Consider the following 23,437-nt stretch of genomic DNA (forward strand, 5'->3'; position numbering starts at 1 on the left):
TCAGGTTTTTGTGTCACAACACTAAAGTCAGACATGCAGTAAAACAGTGAATTGCGTCTCTCTGTATGCAGGTTTGGAGAGAAGGGGGAAGCCATCCGGATTGAGAAGGTGGTTTACACAGGCAAAGAGGGAAAGAGTTCCCACGGATGTCCTATTGCTAAGTGGGTAAGTAGCATCACAGCACATCCAAAATGCGGTTTTGAAAGATGCTGGATAACTTCCAACACACATGCCTACAACAGACAGTGAGCAATAGTGTTGAGAAACATGTCCCTACACTGTATATAAAGGAGGGACATGTCATAGCTTTTGGGTCTGAAAAGTGAAACCAGTGCTAAGTGCCTTTCTAACAGCCAGGGGAGTAATATCTTGAGCTGAAGTCTATAAGAAGTTTACTGCTCGTTTGATTCATGCATCAGTAAAAATTATGTTCATTTTATAAATGAATGTTCCACTAAAGAGCCTGTTATACCCTCCGACTGGTAAAGAGTTGACGCCCTAGCTGCTGTTGTGCACCTCTTGTTACATGGTGCTACAGCTGCAATCAGGTTGAAGACACGCATGTACAATCGTGTCATTTTTACCTTGGTTTTAATGATGAATACAGAAGCTCAGCGGTACATAGATTATACCGTGGGATATGCTGCAGCAGTTTGAAAAGATGAGGCTTTGCTTCCAGTTTTGCCTTCGTCTTCTCCTGTATCAGCGCTGATGTGGAGCGACGCCTATTGTTCAGGAGAATACTGCAGCAGGTACCTGTGACGCTTTCCGATGGTATCTCCAGGAGTGCACAAAGCGACCAATGGGCTTTGACCAACCAAGGCCCTAAGAGTAAAGAGAGGCTGACCGGGTGCTAACATTTGTGTCAGTTCAAGTGAAAGATAAAAAAGTGAGAGTGAGAGTTTTTTTCAGTGTTTATCCCACCTGCCAACACTGACAGCCTGTCAACAAGCAATTTATGTGACATGTGAGTGTGTGTGCATGTTTGTATAGTGAGGGGTCCTGGGGAGACACACAGGCGAGTTGCCATCCACAGTGAGCAAATCAGTAGGAGGTCTCACTCTGTGACAACTGCCTGGCCTCCTCTCCTGTGTCACCCCTGACACATCCTGCTAATGACTTTATGGATTCAAAACAACCACCCTGCTGAGGGAGGGTGACTGTTTGGGTGTGTTTTAAGACAGAAAGATTAGGAAGCTAGGGGAACTGACTTAAAGAAGTGGTATTCAGTCACAGAAGTGGGTCAGACTTTAGTTCAAGGAGTAAATATCCTTCTTAAATAAAATGTAACCCTCAACTATGTCTGGTTTGTCACTATATCAAAATGTATGGGTGTGCTGGACATCTGCTGGCCAAATGCAGGAACTACAAGGAGCTCTTGGAACATCCTATCAACTGACTGAAATTGTATTTGGCTTTATTAGCATTGGATTTTTGTGTGCGAGTAAAAGCTCACAAGCTTTGTTTCCTGTCAGGTGATCCGTAGAGGCAACGAGAAAGAGAAGCTGCTGTGTATGGTGAGGCAACGTGCAGGCCATCGCTGTGACAATGCTGTCATCATCGTCGTCATTATAGCCTGGGAAGGTGTACCGAGGGCCCTGGCTGACCAACTGTACAGAGAGGTCACAGACACGCTCACCAAACATGGCAACCCCACCAGCCGACGCTGTGGCCTCAATGAGGAGTGAGTAGGGGATGGCTAGTTTTTCATTCTGGATGTCTGTCAGGAAATGGATGGACTTTTGAATATATTGATTTTTGAAGCAGATGGTGTTTAAACTCTGGGTATCTTTTTCACACATGCCACACATGGTTGTCCTGAACATTTATAAACATCCTTAGACAGAAGTGCGTGTGACAACAGTAATGTCTGACTCAGTCCGGTTAGACATTAGCCTGTCTTAAACCTGGCGACTCTCTAGTACAAAGGCAGAGTGGTGTTTCACCCATGTGTGAAAGCACAGGTTATTGTTCATCACATTCACTGCTAGTCAGTCATGTGTCCAGCCTCTTTGCATGTTCACAATGCTTCCTCACTTTAACAACACTATTGTTGTATTTATATTTCCAGTAGTGGGAATAAGTCAGAAGCAGTGGAGAAGTGTGGAAAATATCCTGACCGGATCAAATTTGTCCAAAGTTCATATTCATGACATAAAAGTGAATTTTAAGACAAGAATTACGACAAAAATGAAATGTGTACATTTTGTTCTCTGTTACACTGTTCACCTAGTACCCAGCCCTTCAGCTAACCATGAGTAAATGTTAACACACCCCCGTGTCTGGTGGCTTAGATATGTGAACCACTCACCATCTGGGATGGAGAAATAAGTCTTGCTTCTATCTTCTGTGTAGGCACTGAAGCTGCCTTTGTGTTTCCCTCCAATATGTGTGTAACATATAGTAACTTTGACATATAAAGCAATTTTAATAAAACCGGACATTATTAAAATGTGTGGCTTAAGTCTAAGATGATCTGCTGTAACACCATTCAACATTGATTGCTTCAAATGAAACCAACTGTCTCGCTAACACTCTCAATTACAGTGGTGCACACGAGGTAGTAAAACATGCCAGACTGCACGTCTTCTATGAATGAAGCTCAGTGTGCTCTCTGTCTCCCCCTACAGCCGTACTTGTGCCTGTCAAGGCAAGGATCCTGAAACTTGTGGTGCTTCCTTCTCTTTTGGTTGCTCATGGAGTATGTACTTTAACGGCTGCAAGTACGCACGAAGCAAAATGCCGCGAAAGTTCAGGTTACAGGGAGAACACCCTGAAGAGGTACTCATCACGCGAAAGCTGCCTTTTTACAAGCATTGTATGAGTACATATGTATGCAAATGAGAAGATTAATATTATTTTTTTTATTTTAAAATTCTTTTCTCTTCTTGTTCTTTTCAGAATAGCATCTGTAAATTTTAAGATACCACTTTATAGTTTTGTCTGACCTGTGATTCATGTTTTCATCATCAGGAGGAAAAACTCAGGGATAACTTCCAGCTTCTGGCAACTGAGGTGGCTCCTGTGTACAAGCAACTAGCACCACAAGCCTACAGTAACCAGGTGTGTTGTACAGGCACATGTCTATTAGCAAACCAACATAGGAAAGAAGATCTCAGCAGGAGATGTTTCTAAAGACGCAAAACCAACTCGCACGCATTATTACCTTATGATTTAGTACACCTGTGAGGACTTGGCTTTGAGAAAGGAAGCAATCTTAAGTGTTGTGTTTCTGTGTATTTTAAGAATGCAGAAATGAGTCCCTTCCTATAGCTGGTTTAATGCTATCTCTGTCCTTTACTTCAGTGCCAGACAGAGTCCAAAGCTCCTGAATGCAGGCTGGGCTTGAAGGAAGGCCGTCCATTCTCTGGAATCACTGCTTGCATGGACTTTTGTGCTCACGCTCATAAGGACCAGCACAACCTGTACAATGGATGCACAGTGGTAAGATCATTAAACCTTTCTCTTTTTTGCACTGAATAATGGCTACATTGTTAATGAGCTGAAAATGCTACATAAAAAGTGCGGCTGTTTTATCACACACTCTGTGCCACGCTCTACCAGGTGTGTACTTTGACAAAGGAGGACAACCGAACAGTGGGAGAAGTCCCAGAGGACGAGCAGCTCCACGTGTTGCCTCTTTACACGTTATCCCCGACAGATGAGTTTGGCAGCGAGGAGGCCCAGAACCGCAAGATGGAGACAGGAGCTATCCAGGTGCTTAACGCTTTCCGCCGTGAGGTGCGCAAGTTGCCCGAACCTGCCAAGTCATGCCGACAGCGCCGACTAGAGGCAAAGAAGGCTGCCTCAGAGAAGAAGAAAAATAAACTCATCCAGCAAGCAGGAGAGACGCCGGAGAAGACGGGGATCAAAGCCGAGGTCTGCATTAGCAGTTTCCCTCAACCCCAAGGCAATAAAGGTTAGTTTCTGTTTTAGATCTAAGTAACTTAAAATGTCCTTTGTGTTTACCTGTTATCACCGGATTGTAAAAGCTGAAATACTTTAAGATTTTGACTTGTTTGTAACCCATTTTCCTTACTTTTCTTTTGTGTCAAACAAACAGCAATTATAAAACAAGAGGTGAAGCCCAACATCAAAAAGGAACCCTTAAACGGATCGATAGATGGATATTCTGTGCAAGCAGTAGACCCAGTAAATCCCATGTATACAAACCCCGTCTTCTATGCAAGGGGAGGCCTCCCCACAACTGGCCAGCCCTCTGCACCTGATACAGTAAATGGTTTCCACACCAGTTTGCCCCCAATGGATTATGCCTACTACAGGTGCTCACCCAATACACTTTTCCCCCCTGTACTGAGGACCTATGAGGGTCGAAATGGCTCTTCGCCCAGAGCTGGCTGTAAAGCTGTCCAGGTAGATCAGAAGCCTGACATTCAAAACTTTCAGTCCAGGGTGGCTCTTTCCTGCTCCAGCCAAGCAGAGCAAACCAACCAACCAAATCACACGACTTACACCCAGGCACCAGTTTATAGCCAATCCCGTCCTTCCTCTGCCTCCTCTGAGTCCTCCAACAGAGGCACGCCGGTCATCAAACAGGAGCCTATGGATGTGCCAGTCTATGAAGGCACGCTTCCGAACCAGGTCGGAGCCAACACATCAAGAAGCCCCTCGCAACCTGTGACCTGGCCTGGGCACAAGCTTAATGGAAGTTTTATTCCCACCACTTGGGATGCCCATCAGAAGCATAAACAAAGTTCCGAGGCCTCATCGGAGAAACAGCAGCAGTTTCACCAGCATCTCCAGCAGCGGCAGGCCTCTCCTTACCCGCAGCAGTGGTCATCCTTCCTTGGCTTAAACACTATGAGGGCTTCCCCTGCCCCATCACCGTCACTCCAGGTACCTCCCTCTCCATCTCCATCCCCTCAGCTAGGCACAGTGGTCCAAGGTAACATACATCAATCTTCCCCACGCCCTGGCACTCCACGCCCAAGCACCCCTCACCCAGTAACCCCACAGCCCGGTGTCTCTCACGCAGGCCCACTTACACCACGGCCAAGTACCCCACATCCAGGCACCCCCAGGCACTGGGCGAGCCCCGTTGCTAGCCCACAGCCGCAAACATGGGGCATGGGGCCTTATAGTCCTGGTATGAAGCACAGCAATCCTGCAGGGGCCTATCCCGACAAGATCTGGTCCAAGACTGGAGAAAGTCGGTGTTCCACTCCGGTTGGGCCCCAGGAAAAGGCCTGGAAGTCTTTTGGAGGTTCTGTGGCAAGTAACACCCCTTCCCCTGCTCCAGAGGGTCGCCTCTTCCCCGATGCCCTGCAGCAATCAGATCAGGCCTGCTACACGCCCAGCCGAGCAGAGAGCGACGTCGAGAGCACCAAGAATTGCGAAGAGGACGGGGATGAGGTCTGGTCTGATAGTGAGCACAACTTCCTGGACCCTTACATAGGCGGGGTAGCAGTGGCACCAGCCCACGGCTCCATCCTAATCGAATGTGCTCGTCGGGAACTACATGCTACCACTCCACTCAAAAAGCCTGACCGCTCCCACCCCTCCCGCATCTCCCTGGTCTTCTACCAGCACAAGAACCTCAACCAGCCCATGCATGGCCTGGCTCTTTGGGAGGCCAAAATGAAGCTGCTGGCAGAGCGAGCACTGCAGAGGCAGCAGGAAGCAGCTCTCCTTGGCCTCTCCCAGGAGGATATCAAGACACTCGGGAAGAAACGCAAGTGGGGCGCTACGGCGGCAGGCGCTAGTCCAGGACCTGGACAATCTAAAGACAAGAAGGAGGGGCCGGTGACGCGGTTATCCCCCTCGTTCTACACCACCTCTACGGTTACTGTGTCTCCCTATGCCTCCACCGTCGTCACGGGGCCCTACAGCCACTTTGTGTGAGGACACATAGACACAGAGTGACTGATAGCTACAGAGTGGTGCAGTGGAGGGCTGGAGAGAGAGCACTGAGCAGAATCAATGTCTCTCAGCCGTCCCGCAGTCTGGCATCCCTCCATCCTGCCTCCCTCTACAGTCCACTTGGAGGAGGGGGACATTTTTATTGTTTTTTACCTCATGTCAGGCAGTGGTTTGGGCTTCAGACACACTGCCTGTGGTGCTCTTCCTCTCTTTTCCCCGGAGAGGAACTCCATTGCTTTTTCTTGTTTATAGAATTTTAATGATTCTAATTATTGCTATTATTATCAATATTATTATGATTGTTACTGTCAATGTTGTTATTACAGGTATTATTATGATGAAGACTTGTTTTTTTTTTATTATTGCTCTTTTCATTAATGTTATTATTAATAAGGTGACCTGTTTTGTTTTGTTTTTATATTTTTGTTAAATCAATCAGTCTGAGTTTGACAGACTTGGACACTTGCTTTTTCCATGTTTGGAAAACATGCACCCTTCCCCCCCACTTGACTTTGTTCTTATCAATCTTAAAGCTGTACTTAGATAAGGAGGAGCCATTATCTCCCTGATACGGCAGAAAAATCAACAATATAGTCACCACAATCATTTCTTTTAGTTTATAAAGCCATTTCTGGGCCTTTTTAAAGAATAATCACAATAATCACCATTATGAAGATCCTGATCAAAAGCATTGATTTTTAATGAATCAGTACCAGCATCACCACTGTCAAATACGCCACTGACAGTATGTTTTTTCATTATAGCAAACAACCATCTACACAAATATTACAAAAGATAAGAGTAAGGAGGGAAATCACCAAAGCCCTTTTGCTCCAGGCACCTAGAAAAAGCGCAGCGATTGGTTTCAAGTGTCATGCTGAAGGAAGAAAATGGTCCCCGGGCTCAGAATAACTCTTAACCATTACTGCGAGAAACCTTTGCAGCTTGCCTTGTCGTGATGATGAGATGATGCGCTCCTCCTACTCTCCCTTCTAGCTTCTGACTGGTGCTCAGCTTCCTGCTCTGATCGATTTCCATTCCGCTACTCTTCATGGCACTCGATGCTGTATTTAGGTGCTCTAACTCAAATTTGGCTCAAGTAGTATTTGCAACTAAAAAGTTTGTGTTTCGGCCCAGGTGGGATACCAGAACACTGGGATTTACTGCTTTTAACACAAAGGTGCAGAACTTGTGTCGTGCTAGGGAAAGGTGCTAACGAGTTATCTCACAGAAGCTTTCCTGTGCTCTGTGCGGAGAACTGAAGTTCTCACACCCGGTGCTCCACAGAGGCCAAAACAAGCGATACTACTTGTGTAAGCCATTTAACCCAGATCTGCTATTCCCACAGGTGGCACTCTTTTATCTTCCTATAACATTCAAGTAGGAGTGAGCACTTCCCAGTGTAAACTCTAGAGGGCAGCGTCGACTGCTGTTTCAAAGTGGTGTGTACAAACAAACCTATAAGCACTTGGGATTCATTTAGATGGCAGCCTTGTCTCATTGTTGCTTTAACCATCCATGGCCACTAGAGGGGGCTATCCACCCTGCTCGCTGACCATAGATTGGACTTGATAAAACAGCTGAAGGCAAAGCTGACATTAAAAATGTGCCACAGATGTGAACCGGAAACCCATCGTGGGTTGGAGCAGCAGGAAACAGTGTTGGGACAGCAGTGCTTTTGGTGCTCACACACACACTCTGGTGCTCTCCTATTACACTTGATTTACTGTGAAGGGCCCACTCCTTTCTCTGCATGGTGCTGTCATCTTTGAGCAGAGTGAGGCGTGTCCTTCTGCAGGCACCTTGTCACCGCAGAGCCAGCCAATCAAAATGGCCACCGTGTGGTTCAGCTCCACATTGGGCTCAAAAACTGGTTTCCTTTAGAGGAGTTATTATTTTATTTTATTTTTTGCAGTTTGTTGTGGCATGTAGTGATTTTTGTCTCAAACAAAAAGAAAAGTACACTGTACAGGGCAGAGAAAGCACAGTCATTCACTGCATTTCTTGGTAACCCATTTAGCAGTGCTTTTCACAGAGAAAATAGTACTGAGAGATAAAAGGGAAACCGTAGAAAATTTCTGTAGCTTCCAGGGTTTGGCGCCGAACGTGAGCGCAACAGATCGATGAATCTCTCACTTTGCGTGCGTGTGTGTCTGAAAAGAGCCAAAGAGAGAGACTATTTGATAGCCTGGTGAGAGTCCTGTAAATCGCTCGTTTTTGTTTTCCTTTGTGGTCACATGGTTCACCTGCAACATGTGTCAGAAATGAAAATGAGAGACTGCTGATGCAAGCCGACTCCCAGCTGCTGGGCGGTCGTTTGGGCCAAGGCCCTGGTCATCTGTGAAAGACCCTGTTACCTCTCCCGATTTTCTCCAGCTCTCTACCTCACGCTGTAGAGACACTGGTCACAATCACGACTTGCTACTGAGGGCAGAGAATCATGCATGTCCCTTTGTGTGCTCTAGATCTCCACACTCATTTTAACCTGCTTTTTTTTTTTTTTTACTCTTATTTATTACTACATGGTGATAATGATAATGATTGTCTTTGATGTTATTGTTTTTTTCCATCATTTTTTATATAGCTAATACAAATTGTACATAAAGAAGAAAAGATTTATAAAAGCACTTTTAATCTTGATTTTAATGACACAGAAAGAGCCGATTATTGACAACTTGAAGCTTCTTTTTTTTTAAATTTCCTCAAGAGAGAGATAAAAAATGTAAATATCAAACTATTTAGGTAAGATTATTTAACTTGTGAGGAAAGTAACAAAACCACGAATGACATGGGGGTATTTTTGAAGTCTCTGACAGCCCTGAACATCAGTAAACAACACTTGGCCTCAATGTGTTGTGTGCAAATCTGTGCTTAGTCACTCTGCTGTTTTTGCTTTCCTAATACTGTACCCCCTGTCGGCATGCGACTGACAGAGCCCCAGAAATTTCTGAAAACGATTTAGTCAGCCCAATTCTGTAACATGAAACCACACTCAGCTGACTCACTGGCAACAGTAAAGCGAAAATAAGAGATCCCCCGTGTTGCAGTTGTGCTAATGTATGAATTTAGAGTTTTAGCTTGACAGCTTTCAGTTGTTGTTATTTTCAATTTTGTTGACATTCTCAAACTCTGTGACAGATTCATGACAGCATCGTATTTAAAAAACCCCCCAAACAAATGCCAAAATCTGAATAATGTGATTCCCACATTCCCACGAGCGTGATAAGAGTTACCTCTTGGCTAGTTTACTAGCTTGACTTAAGCAGCTGATTAGCTTAGCTTAGCATATTGGCTGAAAACATGGGGAAACAGCTAGCCTAACTAAAATCAAACTGCCAGCACTTTAAACCTCTTTAACACACGTTAAGTAAGGTTTGTCAACACCATTGTCACATTGGTTTTACAGGGGGTTACATCCCAGGCTAACAAGACCACCAGCAGATATTTCATAAAAAATAAAAAAGAATCACTGCTTCCAGCCTGGAAACAGTCTGGTACAAAGTCCTCTGAAAAGAAAAAAAAATAACAAAAAGGAAACAGAGAAAACAGAGTGAGCTTTAAAGCTGCTGGTGGGCAGATTTTGTTACCTATGTTGCTTCCTGTGTGCCCGGTCTTTATGCTGATCTCAGCTGTCTGATAGCTGCGGCTTCATATTTATCATACAGACGTTAGAACAGTACAGAGTTTTTCTTCTGAGTGTCAACAGGAGAGAGAATGGGAAGTTTTTCAATGACGAACTATTATTTACTATCAAACACCCCCCCTATAACTATACTGACTGCCACGGAGCCAGTCTGAGGTGAAACATTGGGCGACGCTTTAATGAGTTACTGCCCAGCATTCTTTGTCAGTTGTGTTACCACCGCCCTGCTTGCTTAGATGTGTCATCATTATTATTCGCTTCAGCTTTTGTAATAGCCAAGTATGCACGTGGCAGAAAAATCACAGCTCCCCCGCGGAAGACTGCAGATCTTTCATTTGCCATGATAATTAGGTGACCCACGCCATGTCTAACAGTAGTTTGATAGTGCAGTAACAAGACCCATTTTACGTATTGAGCTTAAGACTTGCCCATATATTAGTCACACACACACACACACACACACACACACGCACACACACAACACAAACAATTACCGAAACAACAAAAGGGTGCTGAGGATATGGTGCATATGATATCTTGGTGACTTTGTACATTTCTAAATGCTTCATAACTTTGGTGGATGGTTCTCATGAGAGGCACCACCTCCCAAGCGGACAAGTACTGAGATCCTGGGGGGGTGAGTCGGTTCAGTCGGTGCTATGATGCTATACCTTAAAAATTCACTGTGTTAAAAAAAATACAAAAAAGGAAAAAAAAGCGAGGGATAAATAATTACCACAAATATTTTTCTGAGCTCTTCGAATGTCAAGAGAACTATACTTTTGATTAAAGCAGTTTCACAGGAAGGGAAGCTGCCCTGGTGCTGACTTTATGAAAAGTCTTTTGTTACAACGCTACAAATTTACATCTCTTTTTGAGGGCAGGTGGTGCACTCAAACTGTTGATTACATTCTCTATTAATCTTCATTCCATACTGTACTTGAATTCATTTAAAATAGGACGAGATATAGAATCATATTATATGAAGACTGTTAGCTGGGTTTTACATTTGGTACTGTGCAAGTACCAGAGGCTATTCAAATGATCTTTTGAGTATGTTGTACATGTTCATGTTAACTGAATGCTAAGATATTTGAACGACACAAAAAAAAAAAAAATTGCGTACTGCCTCCCTGTTCCTCTCCCAAGTGATGCACTTCCTTTACTCACTCCCTCTCTTTCTTCTAAATTTTGTATAGTTTTTGACACACATAGATTTGCATCTAACTGTGTATGGCCCACAGTCCTAATTTAACGAACACTTGAAATTTGGGATAGAGACTTGGACCCTGACCCATAAAATTAAATAAAAGGAAAAGAAAGAAAAAGAAAGTGAACCAACACAACTGGCAGCTACATTCCGTTAAGTTTGAGGATTGTTCTTGGTTCTTTATTTTTCATGTCAAGGATGCAGTATGTAAAAAAAAAAAAAAAAAGGAAAAAAAAGTGTTTTTGTTCAGTCTCTCTCTCTCTTTGTAGCTGTATGGTGTATTATGTGAATACATAGTGTATGTGGTTAAAAAAGAAAAAAAGAATAAAAAACCAACCCACAATATTGTTTTATGTTGCGCGATAAATAATAAAATTGAAGTGAAACACGTGTTCTTCTTAGTGACTTCATTTCTTGGTCAAGTTGTATTTGATTCTGTTTCCAAGTGCAGTGAGGATCACTGAGTCCTGGCCTCTGTTTTGATCAGCCTGCTCAGTGAAGGCTCATCTCATCCACTCCAATCCAATTCAACTTTATTTATATAGCACTTTAAAACAACAAAGTTGACCAGAGTGCTCATGGATCTAAGCACTCCATGGATCATGGATCTAAAAAGGGAAAATTGTAAATATTCAGTGTGTTCTAGTCTTTCAGCCATTGAAAGTGCAGCTGGGGAAAAATGTGAGGGCATCATAGAGTGGACAAGGGTTAAGAGAGAAAATGGTAACCATTTTCTTTCAATTCAATAAAAACATATTGGCTAGGTTCTCAAAAAATGTCTTTGTGGGGGTGAGAATAGTCCTGCTTTTGAGGGGTCCAAGGCAGCTTTTTTCAGCTTATATTGGTATGTCTGGTCTCCTTTTGTGCATTAACGCCTCTATAACTTCAGACCAATGAATTGAAAGGTTTACATGTTTTTTTTCAAGGCTGTAATTTTTTTCTAATGGTGCCCTATGAGAGTCGTACAGCCGGGCAGGGGGGAGATTACGTCTGCAAAACCCTGCAGCAACAGCCGCTCTCTGGGCCTGTGTGAGATGGTTATCACAATGGAAGGAGGCGGGAATTGTGGAATTTGGCCCTTGCAACTTGGTGAGTCACTTTTGGCTGGAAGCACTTTGTATCCTAGTGAAAATTGCTTGAGTCTAGCCCCTCTGTTGTGCAGGCACTGTTGATGTTCCTGTGCCTGGAGCAAATTTTCTCATGAAAAGGTACTTTTGGGATGGCTGGCTGGTAAACCAGCTGACAATCCAGGCAGTACGCGCACCGTCGGCGCACATCCGCTCAGATGCAAGACCAATAAAATCAGGCCATTATTCGCTCCAGAGTTTTATCAGTACCCTCATGCAATGCCATTGGATTATAATGGCAGGGCAGAGTTCATCAGGCTAATTCCCTCCACCTGGACCTCAGCCTCTCTGACACTGCCCCTCAAGCCCGATGCACCACCCCTCCTCTGCAGTGGAGCCAATGACCACACCTCCCTGCCACAAATTAATTTATCATTGAGCCACAAGTGGGGTCTTTAGCTCAAACAACACATTTGTTTTGCATTCAAACACAGAAGCTTGAAATGTTGTTTATTTTAAGGATGGTTTGCTTCCAGTCCTGGCATTACTGTCCGAATCCAAATGCAATGGCCTGAAGAAAGTCTTTAGCATTGTTGCAACTTTCCTTTGTCACAACCCAGTGGATCTGGGTTCGGAATACAATGACCTTGAACCTGCAGGTGACCACACCACCTCCTGGCATCCTGCAAGAAAACAATCATATTCTTTAGAATACCAACTTATTTGCTTTCTTAAAACATTTTTTCTTGCATTTGCTATAGAACAGATCTCAAGATAGACAAGCTAGCTGCAATATTACACTAATACCAAAAAAACACTGCAAATTTCATATAAACAATTATGCTGTCCATCCATCCACCCATCCATTCAGTGTCTTCAGGGGAAAATGGGAGTGATAAGATTTAAAGTACACGGAGTGGAGGCTGACTGGTAGGGATGGGTATTGAAAAGATTTTCACGATTCCGATTTCATTTTCGATTCTGTTTAACGATATAATACTTTATTGATTCTCTTATCGATTCTTATTTTTTAAAAAGGAGAACACTAAGGTCGATTAGCTTAGAACTTTGTTTTATATCTTCTCTTTAAACAAGATAGAAATTTAGGAGTAACATTGCCTTACAAACCCAACAGTGAGATCTTAAGAAATCAATGGGTCACAGGGTCCCCACGAAAAAAAATGTAAATGTAAAATAATAAAATAAATATTCTTCTGCAGCAATAACAAAGTATAACATAAATTATTCTGTAGCAATTCCACAAGAATATCCAGTAATGTCCCTGCCTACAATTAAACACATTCACTTATCGTAAATCGGGGGCATCTGCTGTGGCAAATAGGTGCAAGCCTTTTACCATAAACTGAGTCACTGCTCGGTGACATTCGTCTATCCTGGCCTGAAAGGAGACACTACCGGTAGACTGCAGCGAGAACTGCCAGCATCTGAGCCAGACTCTGTCTGTCTCTCTCATCATGGTCACCTCAATGCACAGTAATGGCAGGTTTTGTAATAAGGCAGATCGCGCTAACATAATATGCACTGTTAGTTGATTATTTACCTGCCACATTAACGGGAGAGGACGTGCAAATGTTACCGCTGCTGCTGGGTTGAGATTCACTTGTCCGGAGCGGAATCAAAAACATGACATTCATTTAAGGTCGTCGCGTGTTTTGTGAGCAAATGCTTTTTCATATTCGTAGTTTTTCCTCCCTTAAATGAAATATCTACTTTGCAAGTATTGCAAGTTGCCCTGTATGGAACTCCAAAGTGTTCAAAATTAAATAAATAAATAGGTCATGATGAAATAAATAACAATTGAATAAATAAGACACAGATATGTAATGTGAGAATGAAATTGTGAAATAATGGAAGACATTTTGAAAAAAATGCTCATTATTGTGAAATATATAGCATTCTGCTATATAAATTTACTTATTAATTTGAAATATTATTTCATGGTCATTATTTTTCCCAATAACAGAGATTATTGCTGAGGCATTTTATTTATTTCCAGCCGTTTTTATTCCAAAATGCCCTTTTTTCAAAGTCAGTCTTTACTTCAAAATTCCCGTTTTGTCTATTTATTTCATAATGCGACTTTTCAGCAGAATGACTTTGTCTGTCAATCAAGAGAGACAGGGCGGAGCCAGTTGTGTGATTGGTTGGTCCTTTACTCAGACATTAGGTTTAATGGTGCAAGAACCGGGTTTCGATACCCATCCCTGCTGTAAAATATCGTATTTAATATTGTGTTTAATTAAAAATATTAAGTAGGCTGAACTCAATTTTTAATCAATTTGTTATTAGAACTCAATTTAAGTAAGTTACCAGTACTTTTGATGTATAAACGCTGATCAACTAAATTTATTTGAGTCGGTGGTCAACGCAATCTCCGCCGACGGAAGCGGGTGGGCCAGCAGGGCGGCGTCAGCCAGCGCAGACTTTGCTGCGGAAAACGCACGGACGCGTTCCGGCAGCCAGTCAACCGGATCATTGGCTGTTTTACCTTTTAAGGCAGCATAGAGTAGCTGTAGCAAGTGGGCAGCTCTGGGGAGAAAGCGGTTGTAAAAATTTATCATCCCCAAGAACTCCTGCAACGCTTTAACCGACGTGGGACGCGGGAAAGCCGAAACGGCCTGGACTCTGTCGGGCAACGGAACCACACCTTCAGCGGAAATGCGGTGCCCGAGGAAATCCAGAACAGGCAACCCAAACTGGCACTTGGAAGGGTTGATGATCAGGCTGTGCACTGCCAAACGCTGGAAAACCTGGCGCAGATGGGACTCGTGCTGGCTCGCTGAGCAGCTGGCCACCAATATATCGTCTAGATAAACAAAAACGAACGGCAGCCCATGCAAAACGGAGTCCATCAGCCGCTGAAAGGTCTGAGCGGTACCTTTCAGGCCAAATGGCATGCACAAAAACTCGAACAAGCCGAAGGGGGTAATGACAGCGGTTTTAGGAACGTCTTCGGCGCGCACGGGAACCTGGTGATACCCCCGCACCAAGTCAATTTCAGAAAAAATCAACGTTCCGGCGAGATTGGCAGAAAAATCCTGAATGTGGGGGATGAGGTAACGGTCATTCTCCGTGGCATTATTTAAACGGCGGAAATCTCCGCATGACTGCCACCGACCGTCCGATTTGGGCACCATGTGAAGCGGAGAGGCCCATGCACTGTTCGAACGCTGTACAATGCCAAGGCGCTCCATGGCTGCAAACTCTTCCCGAGCAACAGACAGTTTCGCGGGGTCGAGGCGGCGCGCACACGCGCACACCGGGGGCCCGACCGTGGGAATATAATGCTCAACCCCATGCTTCGTTACCGTGCTAGAGAAATTAGGGACAGACAGCGATGGAAACTCTGGCGGGTCCGTTTCCCTGGGCTGTGAAAGTGCAAGGCGGCAGGCAGCGACGCGCACTGTCGCCAAAACGCTGATGGTAGAAACAGATGCTCTTTCCACGGTGCCGGCGTGTAGCAATCCCTGCCATCAGCAAGGGGGCGGATGCTCCGGGGGAGGCAGGTGGAGGCGTGGAAGGTGCCGCCGGCGTGTCCGTAGCCAGGGCGTGAACGTCGAAAGTGCGGCTAGCCAGGAGAATGCAATCCGCTTCTTCAACCGGGGAGCGATAATCCTTCGCAGGCAGAAGCGGAGAGTTCGCGAGGACAGCTCTCACGGCGGCCGGTAGTTGGCGGAGGAAATGGTGGGCGAAGAGGAAACCACCGTCATCCTGCCCGAGCAACTATAGCATGTTCTCCATGAGCTCGAGCGCGGTACCGCCACCCAAGCCTGACAGGTTGAGGAGCTTTTCGGCTCGTTCAGCGTCGGAGAGGGCATAGCGCCGAAGAAGCAGCTCTTTGAGGGAGGCGTATTTCCCTTGGGCGGGTGGGTCCCAGAGGAGCGCCATCGCGCGACGGGTGGCCAGCGGGTCGAGCGAGGCCACCACATGGTGATACTTCGTGTCGTCAGCTGAGATGCCGCGAAGGGCGAACTGAGCCTCCACGTGTACAAACCATGACGGATATATATATATGTGTGTATGTTTATCCTGAGTAGCAAAACATAGCAGGGGGTTGAAAACGATATGCCAGGAGTTAGCTGTGCTCGTTGGCTCTATCGAGCCTTGACCTCCCGATCAGCTATCGCACTGGTGGATAACAGAGCTCTCTAAAAACATCGAAGCACTTTTGCAAATATGTGATATTTTGATAAATTAAGTAGATATTTGAGCATTGCACAGCTACATTCTCACCTGAAATATCTTAAAAGTTTATTTTGTGAATCAGAACGGGTTGGAGCCTGTGTATGCTACTTGTGGACTTGTGATATGGAGACCAAGTACTGTTCCAATTGAAAGTACACATGAAGCAGAGAACGAGAAAAATTCCGGGATGTGTTTTTGCTCCTCCGGTTTTATGGAGCATGTATCGGTGGTGACTTGTGTGGACTTGGTACAGCTAAATATCCCAGAATGCATTTAATCCAAAACTCAAATGTGGCAATGGCTACTTTTTCTGGGTCACAAAATAAACTCTAAAGATATTTTCAGGTTATTTTCAGATTACATATTTGCAATTTTTTAATGCTTTGTGGCAGCTTTTGAACATCTGTGGCATCTATTAATGTCAAATCTAGCCTTTCTTTAACAACATAAGCAAACTGCTTTTATATTTAACGACTTTTCTGTTTAATTACATTTTAAATAATAATAACAATAACAATAGTATTTATTTTGTTAAAAAAATGTGTTTAAAAACAAGTTTTGTGGTGAAAGCTATAATCCAGATTAGTGGCCTGTTAAATGGTTAAAGTCTAGGTTGGCTTTGTACTTGAGAATAAAGTAATATAGGTTGTCCTTCTAAATAATCAAGTTAAATTCCACAGTTGAATCATAAGAAACATTATACTTACATATAAACCCTGCCATATGTTAGATCTGGTCATTTTGCTTATTAGAAACTTTATATATTGGAAGTTAACTTTTAACAAGCATGTAATGATTATATTTAAATTAGGTGGTCTTTTCTTAAACACATATCTCTTCAGGCATAAACTGACAGTGCCAATACTACACATTCAGACACAGTAGTAGATGGTGTTTTTAATACTATATGTGTTAGTCTAATTTGGTTGTATGGGGTCTACATGGACCTTCTGTGTTGTAAGTTATAGTGATTACACAGCCATTAAGGATCAAATCAGCTTCTAAAAAATTTTCTGTTTTTTCTCCCTCTGCTTGCTTCTTACTGTCTTTGAGGCTCGGGACCAGCACTCCTGTTGTTGGACAGAAAGACATCAGTAAGTATTTTGGTTTTCCAATATATTAGCAACTGTCAGTAACATTTATATTAATCAGGCTGAACTTTAATCATACTTTAGATCAGCCTGTTTTACTTATTTTTTTATTTGTGCTTTGGTTTGGGGAAGTTGTTTCTTCACTGATCTTTTCCTGTCTTCTGTTATTAGACTTGAGATAAGACTGCACTATGCTGTTGCTGGTGACTCCAGTTATTTCTACAAGACATGCTGTGTAAGTAAACAAACAACAACAGTTTGGTCTGAAATCTTTGAAAGATCACATCCCCCAAACTTAGTTTAGAGGGTCTACACTGTATATAGTCTGCAAATTTTCTAACAGCAAAATTTGTTTTGTGCCCAAATCATTTTACACATCATTAGAATAAAAGTTATTGGCCATGTTCGCATAGCCCTTTTTAAAATGATGCTTTCATGACATTATTGTGTGTTGGGTGGTGGTCAGGGCTATCCAGACTGACAATTGGGACATTCAATGTCACCTCTCCGTTGGGGAGGGGGCCTGAGATTGTCTAAATTGGAGTCTGTTTTATACCAAATGCAGAAAAAATGTTTTAAGAAAGCAATTAAGTTCATGTTCCAAAAAATATGATTGTTTGCTTGCAGGACACCAGGAGAGATGAGTCCTCCGTCACAGATGGTGTGGTCAGTGAAGATGGTCGCCTGCAGGTTCAAGCTCATTGCATCTCCAACCCACATCCACTGCCACTGTACTTAAGGGAAGTTAAAGACTTTCTTTTGCACTTACATTTGGATCACCTCGATCCATGATAGTCATTCAGGCAGTAATGCCTGGACTGGAAACAAGCATCCTTAAAATATTACAACATTCCAGCTCCTGTGTTGGAATGAAAAACAAATGTGTTGTTTAAATGAGATACTGCAACTTATTTTCAGAATAATTAATAATAATTAATAATAATTAATAATATTCTAATTAAGAATAATTAAATCTGAGACTTTGTTTCATTGTAAGATTATAACAGTGATGGCAATATAATTGTTTGTTGTTCAGCAGAACAGTGTCCAGTATGTTGGCTGTTACACTTTGTTGTGTTTGAAAATAAAAGCTGTGTGAGTGGTGGTTCAGTCCATGTTATTATTGTGTGTATGAGGGTACAGTTGTCCATTGTGGGTGTGTGTATGTCCAGTCCATGTGTTAACGTGGGTCAGATGTCAGGAGGCAGAGTTCAGGAGTCTGACAGCTGTGGGGAAGAAGCTGTTCCGGTACCTGGTGGTCTTAGTCCGGAGGCTCCTGTAGCGCCTCCCAGAGGGCAGGAGGGTGAAGAGTCCCTGTGATGGGTGACTGGGGTTTTTGATGATTTTCCCAGCCCTTTTCAGACACCGCTTCCTGTAGATGTCTTTTATGGCAGGAAGTGGTGCTCCGGCAGTTTTCACAACCCTCTGCAACGCCTTCCAGTCTGAGGCAGAGCAGTTCCTGTACCAAACTGTTATACAGTTGGTCAGGATGGTGCAGCGATAGAAGTCTGAGGACAGGTGGTTCTTCCTCAGAGTCCACAAGAAGAAGAGGCGCTGGTGAGCCTTCTTGACCAGCTTGGAGCAGTTGGTTGTCCAGATGAGATCCTCGGAGATGTGGACTCCCAGGAACTTGAAGCTGCTCACACGCTCCACAGCTGTCCCCTTAATGTGGATGGGTGGATGTGGGTCAGCATTCCTCCTGTAGTCCACGATGAGCTCCTTGGTCTTCTCGGTGTTAAGCAGCAGGTTGTTCCTGTCCCACCACTCAGCCAGACGATCCACCTCCTCCCTGTAGGCGGCCTCATCGTTGTCACTGATGAGGCCAATCACCGTGGTGTCATCTGCAAACTTAATGATGGTGTTGGAACCATCGGCAGGTCTGCAGTCGTGGGTGAAGAGGGAGTAGAGGAAAGGGCTCATCACACAGCCTTGTGGTACACCGGTGTTCATTGTGATTGTAGATGAGCATCGGTTATCCAGCCGGACATGTTGGGGGCGGTTGGTCAGGAAGTCCATTAACCATTTGCAGATGAGGGAACTGATGCCCAGGTCTGTCAGTTTCCTGATGAGTTGTGAGGGGTGGATTGTATTGAATGCTGAACTGAAGTCTATAAACAGCATTCTGGCGTAGGTGTTGTTGTTGTCCAGGTGTGAGAGGACAGAGTGCAGTGCGATGCAGACTGCATCCTCTGTGCTCCTGTTCTGGCGGTATGCGAATTGGTGGGGGTCCAGGGTGGGGGGGAGACAGGATTTGAAGTGATTGGTGATTGGTCAACCAATTAAAAAAAAAAAATCAACATGTGGTATTTGGTTGTTTAGGAAGAGGGGAAAGTTTTGGGAGTGACAGTAATGGCAGCGAGACAGAGCGAGCGAGTGAGAGAGAGAGTTTTTAGATGTGGGAGATTTGTGACGTTTAGTGTGGCGTGTATACTTGTCACACAGTGGAAAATTGTGTTTTTATATTTTGTTTTGGATCAGACTGTGTTGGTACATAGTGTCGATTTTATTTGCATGATTTTATTGTAATAGTGATATTGCATGTTTGTTTATTGATATTCCTATTGCATGATTTTATCCCCATATTTATAGTGTGTGTTTAGTGTTGATTGAACAATATGCTTTTTTTTATTCCACTGTGGATTAAGCGGACAATTGTAGGCACCTGTGAGGTGGGGGCGTTCCCCGAGGTGGCCTATCAGCCGCCAAACTGACTTAAGGGAGATAGTGAGCGCAAAGACTGAAAGAGAGACACACGAAAAGTGAAGAGCTGGAAACAAAACGTGTGCAAGCCAGCATATGAAAAGAAGGACCTCCGGCCTGACTGTGGGGCGCCACGAGACATTCGGCGATCGGCCAGCATAACCCGGCGATCCAGTCCCGACGGACAGAATAGCGACCGTGGGAGGCGACGCGTGAAATCCACAGTAGGGCAGGGGTACGCCTCTGCCTGCATCTGTGAGTATCGCTTTCCCACTGTTGGGCGCTAGGCGTAGCTTTGCCGGGGAAGGGTAACAGCGGCTGCGCCGACAACGTTGCTGGCCCGTGTCTGTTGTTTCAGGGCGGAGCTACGAGGGAGGCCGTGCGCGGGTGTGGAGAGTGGCTGGACTGCACGATCGCGCACAGTCAGGTGGAGATAGGAGCCTCCTCCCTGGTCTTCTGCTGGCGAGATTCCCCATCCCGGAAGAGGAGTTCCTCTCCTGTCTCTTTCAGCTCAGGAGAATTTGGGGGGGGGAGTTTTTAGCATAGGGAAAAACATTCATTTAGCTTTGTGTTTTTAGTGTTTATGTAACAGTGTTTATATGGTATTATTCCACTTGCCACAAATATCAGTGCAATGGGGAAACAGCGCCCCCCCTCTCGGTGTGGCTGGTTAGGTGAGGCTGGCTGCAGTAATCGCTGCCAGTCTGCCGTAGCCATACGAGAGGTGAGTTGTATTGTTCCGCACACGATATAGCCAAGTAGTACAGACACATAAAACATGTTTGATTAGCTGATGAGCACCGAGTGTAATAAGTGCTTAGTGGACACATGTCCAACACCAGTTTTATGTACTTTTCATTTGTTTATTAATGTGTGAAACTGTATGCTAAAGCGGAATGCTAATGGATGCTCTGCCGTAGTGTGCTGTGCGGAGTGGTGTGTGGCGAGCCATTTGCACTGATACAACACCGTTGTTTCCATTCAGGAAATAAAGTGGCAACGATCGATCAGAGACTCCTTGTCTTTTTAAAAACACAACACAACGCAGAGTCGAGGAGTCTGTTTGGGCCGAACTGTTGCAGCGGGATGAAGCAGAAACCGGTTACACTGGTGCCGTGACCCCAGCTCCTGCAATCCTGCGACCGCAACGGGGGCCGTCTACTTCCTGGAAGGTGGAAAAGTCGCGGGAGACTGGCTTTTCTTAGTCCCGCCATTTTCTGCGTTCTTTAGAGACATCGGGGCGGGGCTCTCTGTGTTTCTTTTTTTGGAGAGTTAAATAGAAAAAAAAAAGGGAGGGACACATTGAGCCATGGCAGATTTTCCCAGTTTTGGCAGGGGAAGGGGGGCAGTTGGTTTTACCCCTCTGCATTCATTTGGCAGAGGCAGATCAAGGTTGCTGACAGCCCCAGTTTCCTCCACACCTAAGCCTGTCCTTGCTGAGTTAAATGAAAACCCTATTGATGGGAACTGTGATAATCTACAAAATGCTGGATCAGAAACCAGTCCCACAAAAGAGGACCTTTATGCAGAGATTGCAACGCAAATTGGGTTTTCTATTGGGGAAAGCATTGCCTCTTGTCTTGAATCTCGGTTGGGCTCTGGAGTGGGAAACAGTGTTGTTGGGTCTGCCAATAATGTGTTATCTGAACCCTCACTATTGAATGTGATTGTAAAGTCTGATGTTAAAGAACCTGTGTGTTTTAGAGGGGATGGCTGTGATTCATGCAGTGTTCAGGAATGGGAGGAAATGATGATGACTTTTTTTAAGAGAAGAGGGGTACCAGTTGCTGAACAAGCTGATGATGTGCTGAGTAAACTGCTGGGGAGGGCACGAGAAATAGTCAAGGTGGGCATACGTAGTAAGCCATCTGTGTGTCTTGAGAGGGGCCCAGAGCCCATTTTTGAGATCTTAAAGCAGCACTTCAGTGACACTGCCTGTTCAAGCATGCCTTTAGCTGATTTTTATGCAACACTACCCAACTCAGGTGAAACACCGTTTGATTACTGGCTCAGGTTGAACAGAGCCATGGAGGTGACTGAAGACTGTCTGAAGAGACAAAATAAGTCCTTTGCATATCTGACAAAAGAGCTGACTGCTATGTTTATCCGCTACTGTCCAGACTCAGAACTGTCTCTTATTTTCAAGTGCAAGCCCCTGCAGCAGTGGACGGTTGCTGATGTGCACGAGAAATTGCTGGAGCATGGCAAGGACCGGAAGTGCACCCCTCAGTTTAGTGCAGTCAGTGCCTTGAGTTTTCAGCAACAGGAGGTGAGTCCTAATGTGCAGCAGGCGACAGGCAACAGTAAGTGTATTACACCATCACCAACCTCTCCCTCAGCATCACTTCCTGGCCTTCATGCAAAACCACCTACTGATCGTCTTGATCATGTGATAGCCCTGTTGGAGAAAGTCCTGGAGGGACAGCCTCGACAAGCAAAGCTGCCTGCTAAGGATGATGTAAGGGTCCCCCGTAACCAAACACACAAAATTGTGCCTTGCGTGATTTGTGGTGACACTGAACACTCTACGTATCACCACTGTAGAGCCCATCAGCTATGTTTCATCTGCCATGCTGGCGACCACACACGGGCTCAATGCCCCAGGGCCGTGTCTGTCAGAGTGAGGGGGCCTGACTCAGCCACCCAGCAGCTGGGAAACTAGATGGCCTACATGTGGAGGGGGCAAGTGTTAGGCCTGAAATCGCCCCCAAAGAGGATGATTTTGATGATTTAGAATCTGTATTACACACTGTTTGTGAGGAGCGCCAGCTTGGCCGGAGACCCGTTCTTCAGAACACACACAGACTAAAACAGCATGATGAGCTGTTCTATGAAAATGTGACCCTGGGTGGCAAAGTGTCTGTTAAAGCCATGCTTGACAGTGGCTCTATGGCCTGCACCCTCAGCACCAATATGATGCCCCAACTATTACATCATGCAGTGCTGCAGACCCCCACCTTGCAACCCACGGATGTCGTCCTGATTGGCTGTGGTGGTTCGAGGACTGTTCCATCAGGTGTGTGTGACATTACGGTGGAGATATATGGCTGTAAAGTTGTTGTGCCAATGTTGGTGATTGCAGGGCAGAGTGAGGACCTCATTTTGGGCAGCAACCTAATGAGGTATCTGAGTAATCGCCTGAGGGAAGAGGGACATTTAGGAGAGGAATGCAGCAAGACCCTGAGTGCGGGGGAACAGATTAATAAAAATCTGCTGAGTTCAATGTCAGGAGTGGTGGCCCCAGGGCATGTTGGTGATAAGATCGGAACTGTCAAGCTAAAGAGAGCTGTAACATTAGAGCCCTTGACAGAACACCTTGTTTGGGGCAGGCTGGAGCTAATGGATAACGGGGCAGTGGGCAGTGCTGTCGTTGTAGAGCCCACCGGGTCAAGGTCTGGACCGAGGTCAGTTATGGTTGGGAGAACTGTAGCGCATCTAAACAGTGATGGGTGGCTCCCTGTGAAAGTGCTGAACCCCTTTGACAAGCCGATAACACTGAAACGGAACATGAAGTTGGCTCACGTGTCCCCCTGTGCAGCAGTGGAGAACTTCAGCCCCACTGGCTCCTACTTGCAACAGAACATGCAACAGTCTACTGGCTCAGCTTGGTGCCATGATGAGCAGAGTCTAGTCACTGATG

General features: G+C 44.9%; 1 protein-coding gene across 2 annotated transcripts in view; it reads left to right on the forward strand.

Moving 5' to 3' along the window:
• The window catches only part of tet3 (tet methylcytosine dioxygenase 3), a 43,883-nt gene extending 35,494 nt beyond the window's left edge, over positions 1–8,389 (forward strand). For both annotated transcript variants that reach the window (XM_085367062.1, XM_085367060.1), the window contains 7 exons: positions 72–165; positions 1,476–1,684; positions 2,631–2,781; positions 2,974–3,063; positions 3,307–3,444; positions 3,565–3,919; positions 4,064–8,389. In XM_085367062.1, the coding sequence (XP_085223188.1) occupies positions 72–165; positions 1,476–1,684; positions 2,631–2,781; positions 2,974–3,063; positions 3,307–3,444; positions 3,565–3,919; positions 4,064–5,862 (2,836 nt within the window). In that variant the 3' untranslated portion in view covers positions 5,863–8,389. The remainder of the gene's footprint in view (positions 1–71; positions 166–1,475; positions 1,685–2,630; positions 2,782–2,973; positions 3,064–3,306; positions 3,445–3,564; positions 3,920–4,063) is intronic.
• Positions 8,390–23,437: the final 15,048 nt, after the last annotated feature.

This window comes from Diplotaxodon limnothrissa, linkage group LG12 (genome assembly GCF_057381915.1).
Source record: "Diplotaxodon limnothrissa isolate DT_005_m linkage group LG12, D_limnothrissa_male_GT1.1, whole genome shotgun sequence".
In the NCBI taxonomy this organism is placed as follows: Eukaryota; Metazoa; Chordata; class Actinopteri; order Cichliformes; family Cichlidae; genus Diplotaxodon; species Diplotaxodon limnothrissa.